The 23,904-nt window shown below is 45.6% G+C and overlaps 1 protein-coding gene and 1 pseudogene across 1 annotated transcript; one reads left to right on the top strand and one right to left on the bottom strand.

Moving 5' to 3' along the window:
• The window catches only part of LOC146811693 (zinc-binding protein A33-like), a 132,099-nt pseudogene that overhangs the window by 3,258 nt on the left and 104,937 nt on the right, over positions 1 to 23,904 (top strand).
• LOC146811694 (zinc finger MYM-type protein 1-like) lies at positions 1,305 to 5,988 on the bottom strand. Its single transcript, XM_085620380.1, has 2 exons — positions 3,835 to 5,988; positions 1,305 to 1,711 (listed from the first exon to the last, which is right to left on the bottom strand). The coding sequence occupies exon 1, from the start codon at positions 5,986 to 5,988 to the stop codon at positions 3,874 to 3,876; it is 2,115 nt and encodes a 704-aa protein (XP_085476506.1). The 3' UTR covers positions 1,305 to 1,711; positions 3,835 to 3,873.

The raw sequence follows: 23,904 nt of genomic DNA, 5'->3' as shown, positions 1-23,904 counted from the left end.
ATTCCTAAATTGCGATTGCATTTAAGGAATCGCAATTTGCGATTCCTTAAATGGAATGCTAGAAGCACTTACAAATAGCAATTTTGCTATTTGAGACCGCAAATTACAGACAAATCAAACTTGTCTGTAATTTGCAAAAACTTTGAAAAATGCACTAAAATGCATTTTTTTAAGTTTTAAGTTACACACACATATGCCCTTGGGGCATATGTGTGCGCAACATGGGTGAACATCACAATTTCAGGGGTGCAACAAGATGTCATTTTGACACCCTTGCACTCTTGAAATTGCATGAGCAATTTGCGAGTACCTACTCGTACTCGCAAATTGCACATGCAATCTCCCATTCATTCCTATGGGCCTGTAGGCCCATAGGAATGAATAGGAAGGCATTCCTTAATTGTGACTCGCAATTTGCGAGTCGCAATTAAGGAATGTTTAGGAATCGCTATTTTTATAGCGATTCCTACATGCATAGGCTTTTGCGATTCCTTAATTGCGATTCCTTAATAATCGCAATTAAGGAATCGCAAAAGCCTTCCTTGATGCATGTGCCAGTTTGTACAGAAAAAAATGCTTTTTGCAGTCGCAAATCGGGCCGTTTGCGACCTCAAAAAAGCTTTGTACATCTGGTCCCAAGTGAGATGGCTCATTGGATTCATATCCCTGCTGCGAATATCTGTAGCAGCCCACAGGTCAGAGGGCCCTGCTGGATAGTCCAGGGGGTTAATTCACCTGCTTAAGGGTTGTAAGTTCAATATGTAGCTCACAGGTTTGAAACCCTGTAAAAAGGCCCAATGGTTTAATCAGGGGCGGTGGGTGAGATTTGAAAGTGGTGGGGCGCAACCGAATTAGCATACAGCACCGTAGCGAGCGAGCACTGCGAGCGAGCCCGAACCCCAAAAGGGGGGTTTGGGGGGGTTACCCCCCCCAAGAAAATTTTGGAAAAAAAGAAGAAAAATCGTGCATTTTCAAGCAAATTTGAGAAAGCAGGAAGGTTAAAGCAGCAATTGTGAAAGTGCAGTTATTACATTAATAGATGGCATAACATAGGTAGCTGCTTATTCAGTATTACCACAGAGCTTCATACTTTCTGTCCTATTTTGCTCAGGTGCTGAATTCAGACTATAAGACTCATGGAAATCTCAGCTCTAAGAGTAGAAGAAGTTGCACAGCAGTGTAATGGTTGCCAGGCTCGTTCCGCAGGAGCGTCAGGAACTTGAAGAAAAGTCCACAGTCTTCCCCTACGGCCTTCCGACTCTATTAGAATAGACTCTAGAGTAACGAATGGCACGCAAGGGGAAAACAGGGAAACAAAACAAGGAAAGGCGGGGGAAGAAAAACAGTCTTACAACATACTGAATATTAGACTCTAGAGTAACGAATGGCAAGCAAGGGGAAAACAGGGAAACAAAACAAGGAAAGGCGGGGGAAGAAAAACAGTCTTACAATATACTGAATATAAAAGAGGCAGCGCAATGCGCTGTTACCGTGATTCTGGTTGAGCTGAACTTTGTACACACACTTCACATAGGTCCACGCAAGTACCCCAAATATAAATGGTATAAAGCAGTGTTTCCCAAACTGTGGTCACATTCCCAGGGGGGTCCTCAGGCAGTAATTTTAAAAGCACAAAAAAGTTCCTTGTAGAATCAGCAGTTTTCCAGCAACAATAAAAGTGTCAAGATTACGTCGGTGATTAATGTACCTGCTGGAGAGAGATGAGAGTTGTGTCAAGTGGCAGCTTTGACTTATCTAATGTAGCACAGAGGGTTAATATGCCTACTGCAAAGAACGTGTACCATGCATTTTGAAAAACATTTTTTATGTGCCTAGGTTAGTGGGTTACTGCTTTAGTCACAGATTCTTTTGTTACTGTGCAGTTCATAAGTGACAATAGTAATCTAGCACAGTGACCTATAAACTGTCATCAAAGAGCTGCTTGCAAGCTGCATGATACAAGTTAGAAACATATGTTTGTTTCAAGTCTTTCATTATCCTAATCCTGCTAAAAAGGTTTATTTGGGTGGAAATACATTTTTATTGTTAAAGTCAATGCTAACCACTGTTATGTTCTGAATCCTGAGTTTGTGCTTCTCCAGACCAAGCACTCTTTAAAAATGCCTACCAGTATGAATAACATGTGAATCCTACACCCTGTAGTCGCATTTGCCTTATGTAACATTTTCTATACACTGATTTACACGTATGAATAATTGTCTCCATGGGGCAGATTTGCAAGAAAATTGACTGTGTGTGTCGCAAGCCATTTGGCTGCGCCGCACTGAGTCACTTTCGAAGCACAGGGATGCGACATATTTACAACAATATGTTGCATCTCTGTGCTTCCCCCTGTGCTGGCGCACAAACTGCTGCCATACGCCTGCACAGGCACATTTGCACCATGGTGCAAGGATGCCTGTGTCGTGGGGAGATTGTTTATGTGCAGGAAGTAACCCTTCCTGCATGTAAACAATCAGAAATGGCGTTTTTCAACTTCTAAGTGTGCTGCATTAGCACACATAGAACTTGCAAAACGTCATTGTTTTACTGATTGTTTATGTGCAGGAAGGGACACCTTCCTGTACATAAACAATCACCAGAGGTAATATCCTGTTTCTATGCGTGCTGCAGAATGCAACATGCATAGAAAGAGGAGAAATTAATACATTTCTCCAAGTTGCCCCTCCCTACGCCTCCCCTGGGGTGGCGTAGCATTCAGACACATTTCCAGATGTACGATTCCTCGTAAATCTGGAAATGTGTCTGGTTCCATGGGTTATGCGTGGGAACACCCACAGCAACACTCATGGAACGTCCCTTTCACGTAAAGTGCTGTGTGCAATTGGGCCATATTTACAAGACCAGTAAAAGTCACGCAGGGTTGCTTTTCCTGCCTTGGAAATATGGGGCACTAAAATGCGTCACTGGTGCATCACTTTTTGTGACGCACCTGTGGCGCAAGGGGCTTGTAAATCAGCCCCTATATGTGTGTGATTTAAGGTGCTCTGACATCCTTCAATGGTATGAGAGATGTTATAAAACAAATTAAATACATGTGACAGAGGGGCTATGGAGAGATGAGAGGCACTGTTGGAGGAGGATAATATGGGAATCATTGAAGAACCCCAACAAAGATTGTCATATCCTGGTGCATAGTAAGGTCATCATTTACTACTCTTTAAAAGCTGATACAATTCAATATATAATGATACATTTGTTGTAGACTGCACCATTGTTTCCTAAATTGTCTTGGGGGGAGAGCCTCCCAAAGCCCCCTTTGTAGTGGTCAGGCGCACTCACTGCACTAGGTGTGCACTGTATGGGGACTGGTCTGAAAACATTTGCCTGGGCTGCTTTGGGTTTCCAGTCTGGCCCTGGCAGGAGTCTCATACTGCGAAATAAAACCAACCATTTAAAAGTTAGTCATGGAGATGCAGCGCTAACCCTCCTGTTTTTTGCAAATTCTTTCAATATAAAATACTAAAATCCTTAGTAATTCGAGTATCCGTTTTGTGTGCACACGTGTGTTTATTGTTTTCGAATTACTGTTTTAATGTTTGAAATTTAAGTCATACAAATTGCTTGGGGTTCCCCGGCTTCCAGTGGTGACTCAATTGGGGTCCTCAGGAGTAAACAGTTTGGGAACCACTGGTATAAAGGTTTTCGCAATTTGCCAAGGGGAAAGGTTTGATAGGCAACACAAGCAACGAATCGTTCACCCTGCGGGAGACAGGTCAGGCCAGTGAACAAAGGTGAGCAAATCTGTGTAGTCTCCAAATAGAACAAACACTACAAAACTTTTAAAAACAGAGATAACAATGCATTTCTTACCTCAATCAGAATTTTTTGTATTCAAACAAGTAGCAGCATTCACTTTTTGTAGATGAAATCCGCACGTCTCTCTTTCAGTGTAGCAAACTTGTCAATTACTTTCATGTTGAAGTCCGGTATCTTTTGGACTAGCTTGCTCTCTACAGATAGCATCGCCAAAGCATTTAGTCTTTCCTCTAGCATGGTGTTCCTGAGGAATGTCTTTATGCGCTTTAAGGCTGAAAAACATCGTTCAGCTTCTACTGTTGTCATTGGAGTCGTAATCACAATTTTTAGTAAAGTCACTGTCTCTGTAAGTGAGTTTTCCATATGCAGTTTATGAATTAAACTCAGCAAAGTCAAGGCGCTTGTGGCCTTCCGGTACACAGGCATTCCGTAGAGTACAGTTAACTCAGTTCTCAGCTGCTCTTTTTTGAGCATAGGATACGCTTCCACAGCCTGATTCAGAGCACGCTCAGGGAAGGATTCATCATATTGTGCAAACTCTTTACCTTGCAATAAAGTCGCACTCACCAAATGTTTTGTGAACGAAAAGCGTTCTTTCGCCTGCACAATTACAATGTCACATATCTCCTTTCCAATTCGAACCAGAGAGGTGATGTTTTGTCTGCGGTTTGCAAAAACAGAATGCTGCGGCAGTTTGCTCTCTAAATCTTCAACCCCATCTCTCACTTTCATAATCTGTTGTACAAATGCAGATGTATTGGCTTTCACAGAGACAGTATCTAGGTCTTTTCTTTGCAACTGATCGTATAACACATCAACAGGAATCATTATGTCATGAAATAAAAACAGTAAGAACTGAAACTCTTTGTCTTGTAGTGTTCTAATAAAGCCATGGGCTTCATTCTGACTTGTGTGATCAAAGTCTGCTCTGGATGCTATGGCGACAAAACATTTCTCAAGGCCCTCCCTCTGTTCAAAGATTAAGTTGACTGTACGAATGTGAAAGTTCCAACGAGTTGAGGATCCCCTTGGTACGCTTTTGTCCACAATCTCATGAAGGGCTTCTGTTCTTTTGGGGGAACGTGTGAAGAATGCTGCTATGCCTCCGATATCCTGAAAGAAGACTCGTGTCTCTCTGATCTTTGATACCGCCTGTTGCATAATAAGATTGAGTTGGTGGGCGTAACAGTGCACAAAATGAGCATTAGGGTACACATCTCGAATTCTCTTCTGAACTCCACTAAGGCTCCCACTCATTACGGATGCACCGTCATAGCTTTGTGCGATAAGCTTTTGTTTTTGAGGCAGGTCCGGGAAAATTAAGTCCAGTTGACACAGTATTGCTTCAGTGATGGTTGCTGCACTAGAGTCACTTAAATGCGTGAAGCCATAAAATCTTTCCACAATGTTTCTGTCACTGTCAAGGTACCGAAACACTAACACGGACTGTGTTTGAGTGGACACATCAGTGGTGTCATCAGCCTGAATAGCCACAAAGTCTGTGTTTCGCAACTCTTGCACAATATGGCTTCTTATAATTTCGAGCATACAGTCAAGGAGTTCATTTTGTATTGTATTAGAGGTGCCCTTAAAGACTGTAGCATGTGCTAAATGTCTTTCCAAATCCTGGTCTATGGTTGACATTAAATCCACTAGGCCTCGGAAGATCCCAGGTTTTGAGGAAGTTTCCGATTCATCATGGCCTCGCAATGCCAGTTCGAAAGCACCACAGAAACGAATGCAATCAATGATCTTGGATAGATTTTGTCTGTTCTTATCCACAGCTTCATTGTGTTTTTGAATGGATTTGCGATACGCATCATTTATCTGCTGCTCAATTGGTGCGTCTTCCCCCAACATTCCCAGTCTTGTCAGGTTTTCCAGATGATTTCTTGTGAGCGCATGCTTCTTTATTTTTTCAGCGATGTGCTTCAGGTCGACCATTCCTTGCCGTGTCCAAGAAAAGTCACCGCCAAACAGCAAGCAGGGGAAGCAGAACAGAGAATTGCGTATAGGGCAGCCTGTAAGCCAATCAGCTTTTGTGTACCAGGCATTTGAGAATGTACGTTTTGACATTTTTCCTCTGTCCTGGGTAGTTTGCTGTAGGTTTATTTCAGGCTGATGAGGTCCCAATTCTTTTAACTTCAGTTTTTGTTCAAGTGGCCGTGACTGGAATGACTTTGTAATCAGCTCTTGTACTGTATTCATGATGGGGTGTCGGGTGTTGCTGGCCTTACCAATATATATATATATATATATATTAAAGAAACCTGTCAATAATCAAAGTACAACGTATAAGGTGCAGTGCAATAATATCAAATTTCAGTATAAATACATTATACATATATATTGTGCATTATCCTAATACATCTCAAATGACTGCTAAAAATAGAGCCGTACTGCCTCCTGCCTCTCTGTGCCATAGTGTTGCTGGAGGCACTGAAAGACACTGCTTGAGGGCCTTGAGAGTGACCACATGACATACATGCTCTAACTACGATGTAAAAAAATATATAGCATCAGTTGCCTTACCTTTAACACTGGTGTTTGCTGGGTTGTAGCCGGGGTCGGGTGAGAGAGCAGCAAAGGAGGTTGGGGTCCTCTTGTTGTTTGCTGGAAAATTGCCCCAAAATGCGGTAATGTTTCAGGTTGTCAGGTGCTGAAAATGAAAAGATAACAATTTATTTTTGAAACAGTAGGGTAATGAAACAAAGACTGTGGGGAAAAAACATAACGCTCCAATAAGCATTAATATTAACAATACCCATTACAATTCACAAAACAATAAAGGCAGGCTCGCAACGCACTGGGAAATTCACAGATTTCATTTGAATCAGATTAAATATTCACCAGTGTACATTCAAAAGTTAAAACTTTTATTTAGCTATCCGCATGTTTTTGGACGTCAGCACACGGTGGTGAATTAATGAGCCTTGACATTTCCCTGCCTACGATCTGCTTGTTTGAAGTTTTGAGAGCGGCTCCTGAATTATTCATGAAAGAGCTGGTAAAAGGCACATTTAATTTATTTGTAAGTCCCTAGTAAAGTGGTACTATCTGTACCCTGGGCCTGTAAATTAAATATTACTGGTGGGCCTGCAGCACTTATTGCACCACCTGCTTTAGTAGCCTTTCAAACATTTCTCAGGCCTGCCATTGATGTCAGTGTGTGCAGTTTAAACTGCCACTTAAACCTGGCAAAATATAACTTTTGCCAGACCTAAGCCTTCCTTTTAAATACATACAAGACACCGCTAGGGTAGGCCTTAAATAGGCCATAGGGCATGGTTGAGTGCATTTAAAAAGTTGGACATGTACTTTTTACTTTTACATGTCCTAATAGTGAAAAAAAGGATGATATTTAATGAGTGTTGACTTTCAATTGGGAGCAGGTGGGAATATCGAGTTTGGTGTCTTAAGAATTATAATTTAAAACCTTCTTTAATGGTGAAGTTACATTTAAATCGCAATTCTGATAATGGCACTTTTAGAAAGGTAGGATTTTCTTGTCCAGACCATTTGGTGTCTGTAGCCTGTATCCTAGGTCACATGACTAGGTATAGCTGGCATTTGGTCTTTGTGTATTGCTCCCAGACAGTACAATAAAAGAGAAATCGGTGTTGGCAGGATGGGACATCTCTGACTTGATTGGGGAGGGATTGGAGCTGCCATCTTCCACACTTTTACATCACAAAGGATCTGCGTAAGCACACTCACAAAGGGTTTTACACTAGTCCTATGTGCCCCCAGTCAAGCTGGGGCCAGGGCAGTGAAGTAGGAACCCAACACCACTGGGGGTGGAAAACTCCAGGACCTTCTCCTACTTCAAAGCTGGCACCAAGTATAAATATTGGACCATCAGACCTAACGTTTCAGTACACCTCTGGATCTGTGGAAGACTGAGAGGGAATGCTGTGCTGCTCTGCTGCAAGAAGGACTGCTACTCTGCTGCCTTGCTACTTTGTTGTCTGAGTGAGATGGATTGGACCTGTATCTTGATCACCAGAGTGACTCCAAGGGCTAGTCGGCTGGCCTTCTGCTCATAGCTTTGTGTATAGAAAAGGCTCCAACCACCTTGAACCCAACAGCTGGACTCTGTCTGCTGAGTCTCCCCCCCCCCCCCCAAGGGTTGCCACCCCACTCCTGGACCCTTGAAAGTGGGCCAGAAGTTGCTTAGCCAGCCCAGCTGTGATCCATGCAGAACTGCTGAAGCGTGCCGCATCACCTCGCAGCCCTGTATCCCCAACGAAGGAACCCACATCTTTTCGGACGCACCGCTGCCTGAAACCTCCTTGATGCAGGACCTTACATCGCAGCCTTGAAACTGCCGCTGTGCATCTTCGATACAAGACCTCATATTTCAGCCCTGCATCACCCCGGAATCACTGCTGCGTGGCACACCCTTGATGCAGGACCTTGCCTCATAGCCCTGCGGAACCACCACTGCATGGCGCATCCTCCATGTGAGATTTTGCAAAGCTTAGCAACCCTGATTTTAGGTACTTTGTTCAGCGGGCCTAACTTAGTCACTGTATCTGGCCTGTGCTTGATCGTGGTCAGCCTAAACTTGTGAGTTTGTCCCGGTCCATCGCAGCTGGTGCTTTGTGCTTTTAAGCACTATTTTCACTTAAATCTCAAGTTCTACTGATTGAATTTTTGTTGTTTTGGTCTTAGATAATTTATTAAATGTTATTCTCTTTTTCTGAATTGGTGTGGTATTTTTCTGGTGCTTTGTTTTCAGTTATAGCTGTTTGAAGTGCTGCATTAATACTTTATTAAGTTAAGCCTGACTGCTTTGTGCCAAGCTAACAGAAGGTTAGGCACAGGTTAATTTGGGGTTGCTTGTGACTTTGCCCTGACAGGAAGGTTGGTTTCTGCCTGAGTTGAGGTTCAAGCCCTTAACCCAGCCAGTAACCCAATTTCATATAGTTATGTTTTGTAAATTTCTCTGAAGTCATCTTTCTTCTTTTGCGAGAACAACCCCATCTCTGACATGATCAATTACAGAGACATACAATCATCCCAATGTATGATCACTTACAATAGTTGCCATGGAGATGAGAATTCACAGCTCTTGGTGATATGTTATTTTGCCCAATACGAGCATCTATCCATCCAACTGTCATTCTCCAATTTGCACTAAATATAAGTAGTTCTTGGTCTTCCCCTTATCAATCAGTTGAGATCTGGATAACTGTACTGCTTTGCATACACGTGCTTGTGCACATCAGAGACTGTGTTCAACTTTTAAAAAATGGCGGGTGTATCTAGGGTGGCACAGTGGGTGAAAAGCGAGGGTCTGTAATGCGGCATCAAGTCCTGGCTAGTGGCTGAGATACATTCAAGCATTTCTTCCATCACCATGTTGTTTTGACATTTAGTTGAAAAATTGAAACGTGGGACAGTAGCAGGTCTGGTATACTGTGTTGATCTGGGGGGCGATGCTATCTTTGAGGCATTTTACAGCACCATTGTTGCCAACACAAATACTTGGTAAACAGAGGTTTTTTTTTGGCAGAGAAAAAAAGAGCAACACATCTTAATGGCATTGACAACAACTGTTAACAAATTAATGTAGCACAGTGTATGCACTGATTTAACAATTGAGGTGTATTCAAAATAGTTACCTGGATTAGAACAATATAATGGGTAGAAGTGCAAAGTTTGGGCTGACTGAGTTGGTATTTTTAGAAAGGCCATGCTGTAAAAATAGGTAAAAGCTATTACTACTTTAAGCCGCAACTAATACATTCTAAAATCCATTTTAAAGGATAAAACACAAGAAGCAAGTGCCTTTCCGGTTGTGTACTGGCTGGATTATGAAGACAAACTGGCATTTTACATTTTATGCTCCTGTGTAAATCTCCTAGGGATGCACCTAGTTAAAGTGGTACACTCAGCCAGAGTTCTTGTTAACCTCTTCCTCTCCTCTGGGAACGTCCCCCACGATCTCAGGATATCACACGTCACTTCACATCTTTGAAGAACAAGGCTTTATCCCAGCCGGCCCGGTCCACTCCAGAGTGATCTGCAATTGACCATCTCAAGGCAAAATCTGCATTCACCCGTGACCAGGTACTAGTGAAGCGGCCGCCAAACACAATTACACTGGAGTGCTAATAGAGTGGAAGGGCAAAACTGCCTGACCCCGGCACCAGGGGTCGATTGAAATGTTTGATGTCACAGTCTCATTCAATTAGTATCACAGTGTGAAAGACAAAGCTCGCGCTAATGCAAATGAGCTCCGGACATGCAATGCAATACTGCTGATTGGACTGGCATAATTATGCCAGTCCAATGCTTTCACCCCCCGTTAGGCCTCTCATCCCGGCTTCACCCCCTTGGCAGACCTCAGGCTCTCACCCATGCCACGTGCCACCGTCCCTTCACAGGCCTATAACCAACCTGCCTTCACCGCCTCATACTTCTATCATCCGGTCCGGACAGCACCCCTCACGGCTCATTTTCACTCTCTCCCAGGCCATAAATAAAAATAAGTTGTATCTTACCTGGGGAACTAATGAAGGTCCTGCGCAAGCAGTAGCCACACACACACCGTCCCTCACGACCACGAGGCTGGGCTCAGGCAGCGACGCGCACGAGTCAGTCGAGACAGAGTGAAGAAGTGAACCCGACCGTTACTTACGTCACGCGCTCGGCATCCAATATGGATTGCCCGCCCCTGCGGTGACCGGCCAATCCTGGCGCAGTGGCGCTGCATGCAGCACCAGGATTGGCTTGGAGGGCACAGTGACTCCTCGCCCTGTCGGCCTTTTGCTGCCAGCGCTGCCGCCAGCAGGTCCTGCACCCCCCCCCCCCTACTAGCTAATGGGGCCGGCCTGGGTGCGCATGCTCGGGCAAGTTGCTGCCCGAAGCATGCATGCGGGGATAAACGTTTTTTTAAACACAGACACCAGCCAGCCCGGCCCGCCCCCCCCCCCCCCTGCACACTCCCGATAAAGTCGGGTGCTGCCCGGCGCCGAATAAGTAATTAAATGGTAATTATTTCGCGTTTCTGTTTAACATTTATTTTAATTCTTTAACGCGGGTCCAGGGCTGGTGGGGCTACGCCCCTACGCCCCAATGGACGCACCGCGGCTGGGTTTAATGCACCCTCTTCAGGCGGTCCTTTTAGGGGAGTCTTACTCAGCTTTTGATCCTTCAAAAGTCTAAAAAATGACCGACATTACGCTGCGTAATATTGACGTTTCTGCTTTCTGCAGGCGATTTACTCCAGTTTTGATCTTTTCACGGTCAATGAATCGATCAGCAGTATGTTTCTGCAGACGTTTTTAACAATGTACTTTGTTGTTAAATTATTGTTGAGCTATAAATATAAACACCGTGGCAGCTGTGCAGCACCCAATTATATTTTTTAATCCTACGCCGCCATCTACTGACACTGTATTGAACTTGCAGCTTTCCCGTTACAATTTTGCAGAGCTATATAGAGTAAATACCATTGGCAGCCTTGATTCTCCCACTGTGCGAAGTCCTACAAAGCTTTCAAAGACGCCCAGAGAGGACAATTTTACATAATTTATTTCTCACCTTCCAGCTCACGGCTGTTCCAGAATATCAAAACCAATGCCGGTATGTTTTTTTTTATGGGAAAGCTGGTAAGCCTAGGCAGAAAGAAGGCAGACTAGGGACCTGATGGTCCTTTCTTTGGAAAATACATTTATTATGTAGGGCTCTCATAGAGATCCTCTATTGTTTTTTCACTTTCCGAATCTCATAATCCATTTTTCTATGACATCACAAGAGTTGATAGCAAAACTGATTACCCACTGTTGAGATGTCATAAAGGCTTTCCAGACCTGGCTGACAGACCTTCCTGAGGGTTGTATGACAGAAGCATGCATGGCTAAACCACGCGTGCTTCAACAATGCGTCTACAAGAACTACAAATGCATCTTAACCACGCATTCATTTACTACGCATGCTTTTATCACGAATGCCTTTATAATTGCATTTCATTATAGGGGCATGCTTGGTAAAGTTAGATGCGTAGTAAAGTTCACACTCCAGCCCCCCTGGCCTGAGTCCTTAAAACCAGCCCCCAGCACTGCAATTCTCCCCACCCTAAACAGTACCCCGACCCCCTCGCCCTGAATTCTAACCCCCCCCCCCCCCCAGCCCAACTATGAACCCCGCCTCAGCCCTAAAAACGACCCAACCCCGCATCCTATAACCCGGCCCCTAGCACAAACAAGCACTGGCAAAGCCAATATGTCTCGCCTTTAAAACCTGTTGCTTCTCTCAGTGCCTTTTGTTCATGCCCTATGAGGCTGATGATGAGCACTGGCAAAAGCTGAACAAAAGGACCTAAGAGGTGGCCGTGTTATTTTGTATGTGAACGCATGTGTGAGAACATGTTTGTGCATGTGTCATCACGCATATATGCCTCTAAAATGACTCGAGTCTTTAATTTACTTATGCGAATTAGATCTGAAAATTTGAACAAAAAATAATGACTTTGAAAGCGCTTTTTTGCTAAGTATAAAAAAAGTAAGCATTAAAAAAAAGGACTTTTAGGCAGGCTTGCAATGAAGGAATGGGTGGAGCAGGAAGCAACGGGTGTAGGAGGGGGAACGCAACACTCAGCAAGGATAACACAGAGGGAACAATTTAGAGCAGAGAGAGAGAAGCACCTGAGGAAGAGAACTGGAAAAACACAAGCTCCTGGGGTGCACATATTATGCTAATAGCAACAGTTCTTTTTTTTTATTATTCCTCTTAAACATTGGTTTTAACAGGACAGATATAAGTGGAATGTGCACTATATCTTGAAGTGGATACCCACATCATTTACAGCTTTTGCTTCTTATACCTATTTTCATACCATTCTCATTACTCCAAGCGAGATAGCGATTTGAGTTCCATCGGATCACCCTCACTACATGGCCTGCTCTGGTAAACTTATTTATAGGCTATGTTGTGGCCACACACCACTGAAAGGCCTCAGTAACTTTTCTGTAAAAGTGGGAACTCTCAGCACTTTACACATGATTTGACACAGTGCAGAAGAGGCCATTTTTAACTACAAAACTGCGTGGGAGTATTTACAATGGTTAAATGTGTTGCTCCAACTCCTAACAGGATTTAAATCGGAGCAAGTGCAGATGGATTACGAATTTACAGGCCTGGCACCACTGGGACATAAACACCTCTGCAGCAGCACTGTCTCTGTGAGGCCTTTCTAACACATCAGATATCTGAGTCCAACAAAGACTGCAGATATTGCAGGGTCTAAAATTTCCAAAAATACGGATTGCTAGTTGTTTCACAAATTAACAGCTGTATGCACAATAAAATTCATCAAGTGACTCTCATGAGCCTTGTGCAACAAAAACACTAGATATGGCAAAATAGCCCAAAAAATGATTGCAGGCGCATGGACTGGGTTCAGCCTTCAGGAAAATGCTCAATGTAAACAAAAGAGAAGTGTGTGGAGATGGGGAGGTAGGTGGGGGGAGTCCATCCTTCAATGCCAGGGCTGTCTGGAAGCTCAGCAGGCAATGTGAGGACAAAGGGCCGGTCTCTGTCTCACTATATGGGGGTGCTCACATGTACAGTATATTATCTAGCATCTTAGCTAAATAGCCCTGCACATGTTTATTAGAAGGAACAAAGCCATCGCTTTTGGAACTGTCAAATTAAAACATAGTTTAATGAAACACCTTTGTTTCGTTATTGCAGAGCACTATTTTTGTTATTTATTATTTATTTTACAGAGTTTTATATAATGCGAACTTGACCCGAGGGTAGCGGAGCACTTTACCCGAGCACCAGTTGCGTTACATGAGGACTCATTCATTTATTCTTTGTTATACACAGGGAGATTCAGTGATTTGCCCAGAATCACAGGATGTTGAGCGTCCTTGCAGAGACTCGAACCCAGCTCCCCAGCTTCGAGGGCCAACACCCTAGCCATTAGGCCAACTCCTCTCCCTCACTCCTCTCCTCTGTTAGTAGTGGAAACATGAATACTAACATTATTATTTTTAGTGTTATTATTATGTGTCAATTTAAGGCATTTCCCTGTAAAAATTTGCGGAATTATCGAATTACATTTTTGAGTACTAGATAAAGAGAGTGTCCATTATATTTTTTGCATAGCAGACGTCAATAATTTGTGGTCTCATCGTAGCTTCAAAATGATTCGTACTGGAGAAGAAGGAGACCACTGTTTAAGAGCATGGCCCTGGTGTGTCTGTGGATATGGGGCTGTACGGTACTGCCACAGTGCCAACATCCCAAAGGTCGACAGATGAAGACAGACATAGCACCAAAACACAGACCCAAACAGGGACAACTTACACAGGCATGCACCGATCTGGATACGACTATACACCGTACACCTAATGTAAGAGTTACAGATGGACCCACAATCTAAAACACACACAGTCATTGGCAAATACTTGAACACATGCAGACGTAGGCACACACACACACACATAGGCCATGCCCACACACAGTCCTGGATATCTACAATACACACAAAAAAACTTCATGTACACAGAACACTCGGGTGTGGAGTATGTGCGACACAGAACTTGCTTCTTCTGAATTAATAATGACCTAAAATCTTTCTTCTGGTGCTTAATGTTCTAAGAAGAGATGTCAGGCACTTCCATAGGTGAGACAGCACCCCGGCTGAGACTAAACTTGTCACCCCCACCAAAAGCCGCTTAATTCATGCAATAGATGGGCACAATATACTGCGAAACAGAACTAAAATATTAACTACCACTGCATGCATTAGTGTCATTGAACGGGAACTACTCCCTAAAAAACCGCAGCGAAAATTTAACAAGACACTTTAAAAGTAAAAAAAAATGGATAAAAAAGTTTTGAAATTCATGCAGGAGATATGTGCATTAGTGTCATTGAATGGACATTAATCACCAAAAAAATGCAGCAGAAATTGAACAGGGCCCTTTAAAAATAAAAACAATGATAAAAAAAAGTTTGGAAAGTCACATTAATTTCTTCTAGCAGAGAAATAGCATTCATTTTTTCTAGCAGAGACTTCCATACTAAGGCAAACATGAATGAATGAAAAGAGAGATTAAGCCGATCAAAAATATAAATATAGTACACTCACCATTTGGTTTTAAAAAGTCCATGGGGTATCTGGAGTAAGGAGGAGCGGGAGACTCTGGAACGAGTGAAAAAGAGGGAGAGGGGTTGAGGCTGAGGTATGGGAGAGCATGATAGGAGGCTGTGATAACAGGGGCATTGTTTGGAGGCAAGGTGTTTGTCTTAGCCCTGGGGATTGTAGGCCGGGTCCAGGCGGCGATCGGCTTGATATGTAGCAGTGAGATAAACAAAGGGCGCCGGTCTCTCTGCTATGTGCTGCGCCGGCCATGGCGCGGGTCACACACGCACTGCGATTTGCATATGAAAAGAGAGTTTTTGCCGAACCAAAATGAAACTAAAGTGCACTCACCAGTTGGTTTTAACCACAACGTGGAGTGGAATGAGAACAAAAGTATTGCTTCAGCCAAATATGGTAGCCCGGTCATTAACAATATGAGGCGATTCAGGAAAGGACTATGATACATGTTACTAAGGTGTTAACCGGTACGGGGCGCATTTATTTTTTATCCTAATCACAGTCAACCCTTAAAAGAGTCGGGAGAAGCAGAGCATGAAGCAAACTTTCACAAACTGTCTATTTGATATAACTATGTTGAGGATGTGGCATAACAGCTAGAGTTGCTGACTTTCGATCTGGGGACCTTGGTTCAAGTCTCGGTGTCGGCTCACCCCTATACCTTGGAGAAAAAACAATGCTGATACATGCAGATAAAACAAAAACAAACAAGCAGAAGCCTACGCAGTGAGAGCCCATGGGCACAATCTAGCGACACAGCAACGGGAGAGGCTGACTGCTTGCTGCAGAGACGGGCCAGCGCTGGAGCAGAAGTGCAATGAAGTGGGTCTGCCTACGAAAAGATGCTCCTAAAACGGACATGCAACAAATACCTGTGGCGGGGGAGGGGCTGTTAACTGAGAGGGGGAGCAGGAGGTGAGCCTGCGAGTGGTGCGTGTGGCAAAAGTGAAAGTGATCGTGAGCGATGTGCGCGCACCATGAGAGAGAGGAAAGCCAGATGGCGCCTCGGCTCGTCATTGTGCGCGTAACCGCACGCTCTATGCCACCCCAAAAGCTGTGGTCGGACTTTTGAAAGCCCTCTCCCTAAATGTCTCGACAGAGCAGCGCATGTGCAGGCGAGACCTAAAAACTACCCCAGCCCCCTGCCCTGAGCCCTAAAACAGCCCCTCAGCCTCAAAAGCTACCCCGACCCCTGTCCCCTACCCCGAGCCCTAAACAGCCCCAGCTTCAAAAACTACCCCAACTCCTGCCTCCCTTGAGCCCTAAAATGGCACCCAGCCCACAAAACTACCCTGACCACAGCCCTGAGCCCTAAAATGGCCCCTGCCCTGATAACTGTCCCTGCCCTGAGCCTTAAAACTACCCAATGCTGGAAACTACCCCCTCTCCCCTAAAATCTCCCCCCCCCCCCCAAGCACTACTTACCAATCTGTGATCTCCTCCCAAGTCCGATCCATCTTTTCTCCAGCCTTCATTCAGGCCTCTGCAATTAGACCGTTGACTGCTGAATGCATTTACGTGGTTAAGGCATATGTGTTGTTAAGGCAAGCGGTGTTCATCTTGCATGGAAACAGCACGCGTGGCTTAGCCCGCGTGGATAATGCCATTTCCCTTTCTGAGAGACTGTTTGTTTAATGCAGCTCTTCTTATTTGTTTTGACTGAAAGTGCACAGCTGCAGGAGAGGGAAGGAACCCATGAAATGTGGTGGGGGTTGGTCAAGGATGGCAAGTAAGGCTTTTTTATTTTTAAACTTGAGCGACGGATACATAACAGAGGCCATGCTAGGTATGGCTCCCCCAGTACTCCTCTGCCACTGCATACCAGTCAAAAGCAGCGATAAATGATTTTGGGGGCCATACTTAGCATAAAATTATAGATGGGTAAAAAGTGAATTACGGCTTTGTTTTTCACCTCGGGGTTCTGAGTGATATCATAGATTCTCTCCTGTTTTCGATTTGATGTCACTCAGAACCCCTCAGTGAAAAATATCCCCGGAATTCACTGTTACCCATCTATATTTCCCAGGGCCAGTGGAATTATGCAATTGTGCTGCCCCTGTGATTTTCACATAGCTATAGCTTGGCCACATTTGCCACAATATCTGTCATCTGCCACATAATCTGTAGATTGTAACTAGGAAAATATTTTGTTGCTAGCTCAAATGGTTCCAAAGTTACTAAAAATAGAGTGACACGTATTTCCGCGCAGTGAAAGGCCCTTTGCAAAGCTGGACTGGTCACCTATCTGTTGCTTATTGCTATATTTGGGTGTTAAACTGCTACTAATAAGGTGCAAACAATGCCCTGACAGTGTTACCTAGTTTCAAAATGATGAAATAACGAAGAAATACTATTATAAATATGCAGCATTATGGTCCATAATTTGACTTTTGTAGCTGCATAATTTACTGAACCCTGCCGCATAATTCCAGTGGCCCTGATATTTCTATATGTAACCAATTTTTCATCTGATATATTATTTCTTTAACCATCTTAAAGCACCCACCTTCCTATTCCTGGCGCCCATTTTCCTCTCTTAGGGCCATATGTAGGTGGGCTAATACCAGTCGGTAACGGCCGAAAATCGGTAGATTTCCCGTTACCGACCGGTATTTAGCCCTTTGCGATGTAGGAGGCTGGATTTAAGGATTCGGTAATTTACCGATTCGTTATTTTAAGGAATCGGTAAATTACCGAATCCTTAAATCCTATGTAGAGAGCACTCAAGTGAGTGCATTTTTGGTTTCAGGGATTCGTTATTTACCACCAACTACAAGTTGGTGGTAAATACCGAATACCTTTTAAAAAGCAATTTTGTGCTGTTTTAAAAGTGCCATGTGGCAGACATACATGCCCTTAGGGCATGTATGTGCGCCACATGTGCACACATGCACGATTCAGGGGTGCCACAGGGTGTCAATGTGACACCCTGCCACCCTTGAATATGCTCCCCCTATTACTGATTCGGTATTTACCGAATCGGTAATAGTGAATGGCTTCCTATTCATTCCTGTGGGCCTCCAGGCCCATAGGAATGAATGGGAAGGTGTCCTTATTACCGAATAAATACCGAATCGGTAATAACGAATATTACCGAATCGGTAAAATTTACCGATTGTTTACCTACATTCTATTTACCGATTCTTAAATACCGAATCGGTAAAAGTCGGTATTTAGGAATCGGTAAATAGAAATTACCTACATATGGCCCTTAGTGCCTTCGAAAGGGGTGACCCTTGGCACAGACGGCTCTTACATTGCTCATCCCAATATTTCACATTGCCAACTCCTTCTGTGCCACTGTTAAATCGTCTCCTCCTGTTGTCACACAACTAGATCTACATTAAACTAGTCCTACATTAGATTTCCCGTCTCTGCTAGTAAACACTCAGGGCCATATTCTCAAGGAGTTATCGCCGAGTTAACAGCACTTTATCGCAGCCAAAGTCGCGATAAATTTATCACCTCATTCACAAGCTGGTGCCAACAGCCCATAGCACCAGTTTACCTGTGATAGCAGCTGCAAAAAACATCGCCACGGATGACCCCGGCAACTATCGCTAATGAGATGCAGAGTAGGCGTTCCCGAGCAAAAAGCCGCAACAACACCACTTCGCAACATTCTCAACAACCAGCCACATCGGCGATACAACCACAAAACATGCGATAAGGTGCATTAGCAGCAGGAAATTAACACCTGCTCTGACCTGGTGTAAAGTCGGATGGCAGCCGGCACCACAAAAGGGAGCCCAGGCCACAGCCACACCTGAAGAACAACAGATGCCATGGAGCTACTCATCATGCAGCTTGGAGCCCCAACAGGGCCACAACACCCACCGCCACCACCCCCAGGACCGCCACCACCCCCAGGACACCCCCCCCCCCGCACCACCCCTGGACCACCACAGAGGCAGCGCAGACACAAATCGCAGACCTTCAGAAAATGCACCAGCCTCACAGACATGACACCAGAGTGTGTCAATGCCCACTACAGGCTCAACAGTACAACCATCCTCCGCATCCTGAACATCATTGCCCACAGGCTGACGGTGCCAACTCAGCGGATAACCAACATCCCTCCCCACCCCAAGCTGCTGGCGGTGCTGCACCTGTTGGCCTCTGGTACCCCCCAACCAACACCCGCCAGAGTCGGAGGAGTCTCACAGCCAGACGCTTCCAAGTCCCTCACACCTGTCCTGGATGCCATCATCAGCCTGGCACCACAGTATCTATACGTCCACAACAATGAGCAAGGAACCCCTGGAGACCAAGCAAGGACCATACGCCATAGCTGGATGCACGCACGTGTTGGGGGCAATCCTCAGCACACATGTCCTACTTGTGCCCCGTGGTGACACAACACACAATCACTGCAACAGAAAGCACGTCTCACATCAATGTGTAGGCAACATACGAACACCGTTGAATCTCCACCAACGTCGTCGCCAAATACCCAGCCAGTGTGCATGATTCCATCATCCTCCGACAGTCCATCATCAACCAGCGGTTCCAGGATGGCACCAATGGGAATGCACTGCCCGTTGGCAAGTACCAAATGAACACCCCACACTCCTCAACTCCACAACCATGCAACTCACAACTCTGGCAATGCACACGTCACAAAATCAGATACAACAATTAAAACAACATGCCCACCCACCAGACTCGACAGAACAACTTACAATGGTAACCTGGGCAAGCAGTGAACATGAGCCATCAATGGCATGGCATCTCAGCTACACAATAGCGGAATGTGGGGAGAGGTGGGAACCGGGCATGTGTGAAGGAGGCAGGAGAATCATAATTGGGAAAGTACACAATGCCAAGAGTGGCGGCGATGTGCTGGAAAGACCGCAGTATGTATAACACACCCATATCCATGGCAACATACACCGCTGGTGTATGGAGTGTACTGGACAGTGGACGCAACCACGTCACCCCAGCCAGTGGGGGAGTTCGCGGAAAGGTTGCCTGTTATGTCCCCCCCGTAAGCGTGAGTGGAGTGCAATTGCCCAGTGTACGCCAGGCCAGCCTAGGGGTGTGAATAAAAAGCACGTAGCCATGCGCGTGGTCTTCTTCTGGAATGCCCAATGTCTCTGCCAGGGCGGCGCCTCTCACCCCACCACGAGGCCGACGCCGTCCTCCTGAGCTGAGTTGCCTGCGATCCCGTGCGCCTGCCGTTCCCCGGCCCGCTGGGCCCCGAACCGGTCAGGCCCGCCCCTGCGCAGCCAGGCCACACTGATCACCTGCCGACACTGGCGTGTGTCACGGAGGGCCCACCACATGCCGGCGCAAGATCCAAGCCCGAGGCCCGCGACACTGGCAGCCTCCTCAGACCATCAAGGCCTACACGACACAGGCCCGCTTTACTCCTTTCTCGTTGACATACTCTACTGCTACATCCGGCCTACACTACGGTCAAGTAGGTCACACATTTGGAACTCAGTCTTGATTACACCATAGCAGTGAACATTATTTAAGGCAGAGTTTATGTCACTATACTCCCTTCGATGTGGTGCCACCAAGTCTGTGCATAGCATTACAACTACACGTGTCTGTGGGCCTACGCGGACTACTGCCCTCGGCCTACGCTGCGCACGAGTAGGTCATAGAATTGGAACTGAACATCGATTATTCAAAGTCAGAATACATATCATCGCATGCAAGGAGAGGCGTAAGAGGATGATGCATTGCAGTCCGGAGGGAATAGGATCATCGTCAGGGAGGTGATCGAACACTACCGACAACTGCCCTGGTGTCACTAACTCTGTGCATCGCGAGCCAACGACACGTGGCTGTGGGCCACTACTGACTGCTGCCTCCGGCCTACACTGTGGTCCAGTGGGTCACAGAGTCTTGATTTAGCGATGGCGGAGTTCATATCACTGTACCGGCATCATCGCAGACTGCATTGCCTCTCAGCCCTGGTGCCACTAAGTCTGTTCCTCGACATTCATGGACACTCTCTGGTCGTACATTGGTGGCGTCTGAGCCTATGGACTAGGGGGTAGTTTTGATCCTCATGTAGCTGATACCGAATTGGTGGTGAAAACAAGGCTGTCGCTTTCCACTCCACCATTTGCTGCTTCCGGATAACATCAGACCTTCCGCATCATGCCCTGGAGGACACCTTCCTCTGTCCCTCGCAAGGCTCCACCACATTCACCTTCGACATCGATGAGGACCCGCTCACTGCGCTCGGCCCTACCTCAGTGCACCGCAAGTCACCGTCCCATGGCAGGGTGCCTGTGCTGGCTGCTGTGCATCCGGGGACACTCATTCTGTGCTGGTCAGGTCCGGGACCCCTTCTTCTGAGATATTGGATGGCCTTTGTGGCGATGGCCTTGGGGTCATCAACGCCATGTGTCTGTGGCCCTGCGCTGTCCGCTGCCTTCGGACTCAACTGCGGCCCACCAGGGCTCACACATCAAATCGAGTCCTGACCGGCCTCTGCGGTCTGTCAGGGTGCATCCATGTTGTTACGCGCTTTGGATTGTTTCTGGTGTGTTGTTTCTGTGTTTTTTATGGTGCATTTTCCCACCAGACGCTTGGGAGTTGCAGGCCTGTGGCTGGTTTTCGCTGCATTTTGTACAGCGATTGGCCTCATCGCATGGTTTTTTGCGTTTGCGTTTTGCATTTTTGCTGCGTGGCATCGATTTTAACGCGGACACTTGTTGCGTTATCTGGAGACTATCGCATGGTACTGCTGTGTTGAGAATGCTCGGTTAACACAGCGTAAATTTCCCGCGATAGACTGCGATGTTGTAGGTTGCGTTAAGTTACTTTTGCGATGATTATCACTCCTTCTTGAGAATATGCCCCTCACTGTTTGATGGAATGTAAGTAATTCCTTTAAGCATGCAACCACACTGCTCCTCTTGCAACAGCTGACCTCTGATCCCACCCCAACGTCGGCCCTGTATCCTTCCTTCCATTCTTTTAAATCCTTCTAACCCAGGGCTTTAGTCACAAAGCTTTTTGAATGTGTTTGGTTAAGACATGCAATCAGCTTCATATACAAATGCAATTCACAAAGGTTGGTTTCACTCTCCTTAATGGATTTACTCACATGGGGGATTCTTTGTGAGTAAATTAACTCCTACGGTGGGCAGCAGGTGTTCCAAGGTGGGAATGTGCTGGAAATTTGGGACCACTCACCTACATACCTGTGACCGTTTATAAATTCCTCTCCGACCCCTTCCTGCCATGGAAATGGCCGGATATATCTTACTTACAAGGGAAGGACACAACATTGGTTTAGAGAAAGTGCATATGCAGCTGCTCTTTTTTACATACAAGCCAATATAGAGGCGCACATTTTGTCGTGAGCATGTAATTCACAGATCTTTTTCAGGATTATACATCGAAAATTGTCATAGGTGCTGGTCTCCAGGAGTAAGAATGTGGTCAATTCCAAGTAGTTGGGTATCTGTACCTATGCAAAGTTGAAAACCTGCAGGTGAAAACTTATAAATGTGTTTTTAGAATAAGGCCCACGGTGTTCCTTAGTCTCATTCATTATGTCTCCTCTTCCACATTAAGAATCAAACCATGACTGGCTTCCATGTATTCCACTCCATTGCACCAGCTCTCATCTCATTTTTAAGCTTTTTCCTTCTGATCATCACAGTCACTTCTCCTTCCTTATGACTCTCTCTGACTTCTGTACCTCCTAACTGATGGCTCCCTAGGTGCTAGAGATATGGAATTAGACTAGTCCGTTCCTTATCTCTTTAATTGCTCGTTCTCTGTCTCCTGTTGATCATTTTTGTTGGCACCCATTTACCAATTGGTGTACCTCAGGGCTTGATCTTAGGACCTCCCCTAATCACCCTCTTCACTAGTGTTACCTGATGGTGGTGGGGAGAAAAGAAGGACATCAAACCATCTGCTGTAAATAAGGCAGGCGGTCTGATGCCCTTACTCTGTGCAACGCCAGTTTTAGGGCAGTGCAGGTGGTGCCATCGCTCCGGGCGCCAAGCTTTGGGGGCGCCATTTGTGCATCTAATCTGAGAGCACACGCCTTTGTAATTCCAAACGATGCATGCTTTCAGAACGTATAAGCAAGTTTACCCGTGCCCTGTGGGGGGCAGTGCTTAATTTGTGCCACCAACCAGTATCTATTTTTCAGCCCCGGGCCACTTTCCACATCCTGCGGACCAATTTTGTCGATAAAAATTAACAAAACTTTCTGGATATAGGCATAGGTGCGCATTCAGACTCCTGGCTTTGGCAACTAACTAGTGACGTTATCAAGAATGTGGCCCCTAATCGCTCCTCAGCCTTACCTACTTTTCATTGGTTAATTCAAATTCGGGCGGCAGAGTTTGGTGCGTTATATGTGCGTGTACAGCGTGACTTGAGAGTGCATGCACCAGGCCCACCCAAACATGAGCTTGGCCCACCCAACCATGGGCCTGGCCCTGGCAGTGACGTCTCGAAGGCCAGTAATAAATGGCCACTTTAATTTAAAACGTTTTCCCGAAGGTTGTTTTTCTTCCTAGGAGTTGCGTGATTTGTATTTTTTTTTTGCATATTTATTTACCGGGAACATGACCCAATGGTGTTGGAGCACTTTACATGAGCACCAGTTATGTTACACAATGACACATTAATTTTTTTGGTAGACGCGGGGTGATTAAGTGATTTGCCCAGAATCACAGGATGTGGGGTTGACCCCAAGGCTCGAACCTTGGCTTCCCAGCTCCAAAGTCGGCAGTCTAGCCATGGGACCACATCCTCTCCCCTGGGCCTGGGTCTCTCACAGGCACCCCCAATCACGCATCGCCTTTTAGAAAGGTGGGCTGTGTCCTCGTCCACTCGTGCAGGTACAATTGGGTCATAGGAAGGGGACAAATCCTTTCTTTGGCATCGGGCAACCTTAACTGTAACCTTAACCGTGCTGCTGCTTGGATATTTCCTTTTCTGTTCCACATTGGAGAAAAAAAGTTTGTTTATCCTGATTCACCTTTCCTTGCCCCACAGCTGCTTATCAGATCGGC

This window comes from Triturus cristatus, chromosome 7 (assembly GCF_964204655.1).
Source record: "Triturus cristatus chromosome 7, aTriCri1.1, whole genome shotgun sequence".
In the NCBI taxonomy this organism is placed as follows: Eukaryota; Metazoa; Chordata; class Amphibia; order Caudata; family Salamandridae; genus Triturus; species Triturus cristatus.
This window is presented reverse-complemented; position numbering and strand designations above follow the sequence as displayed.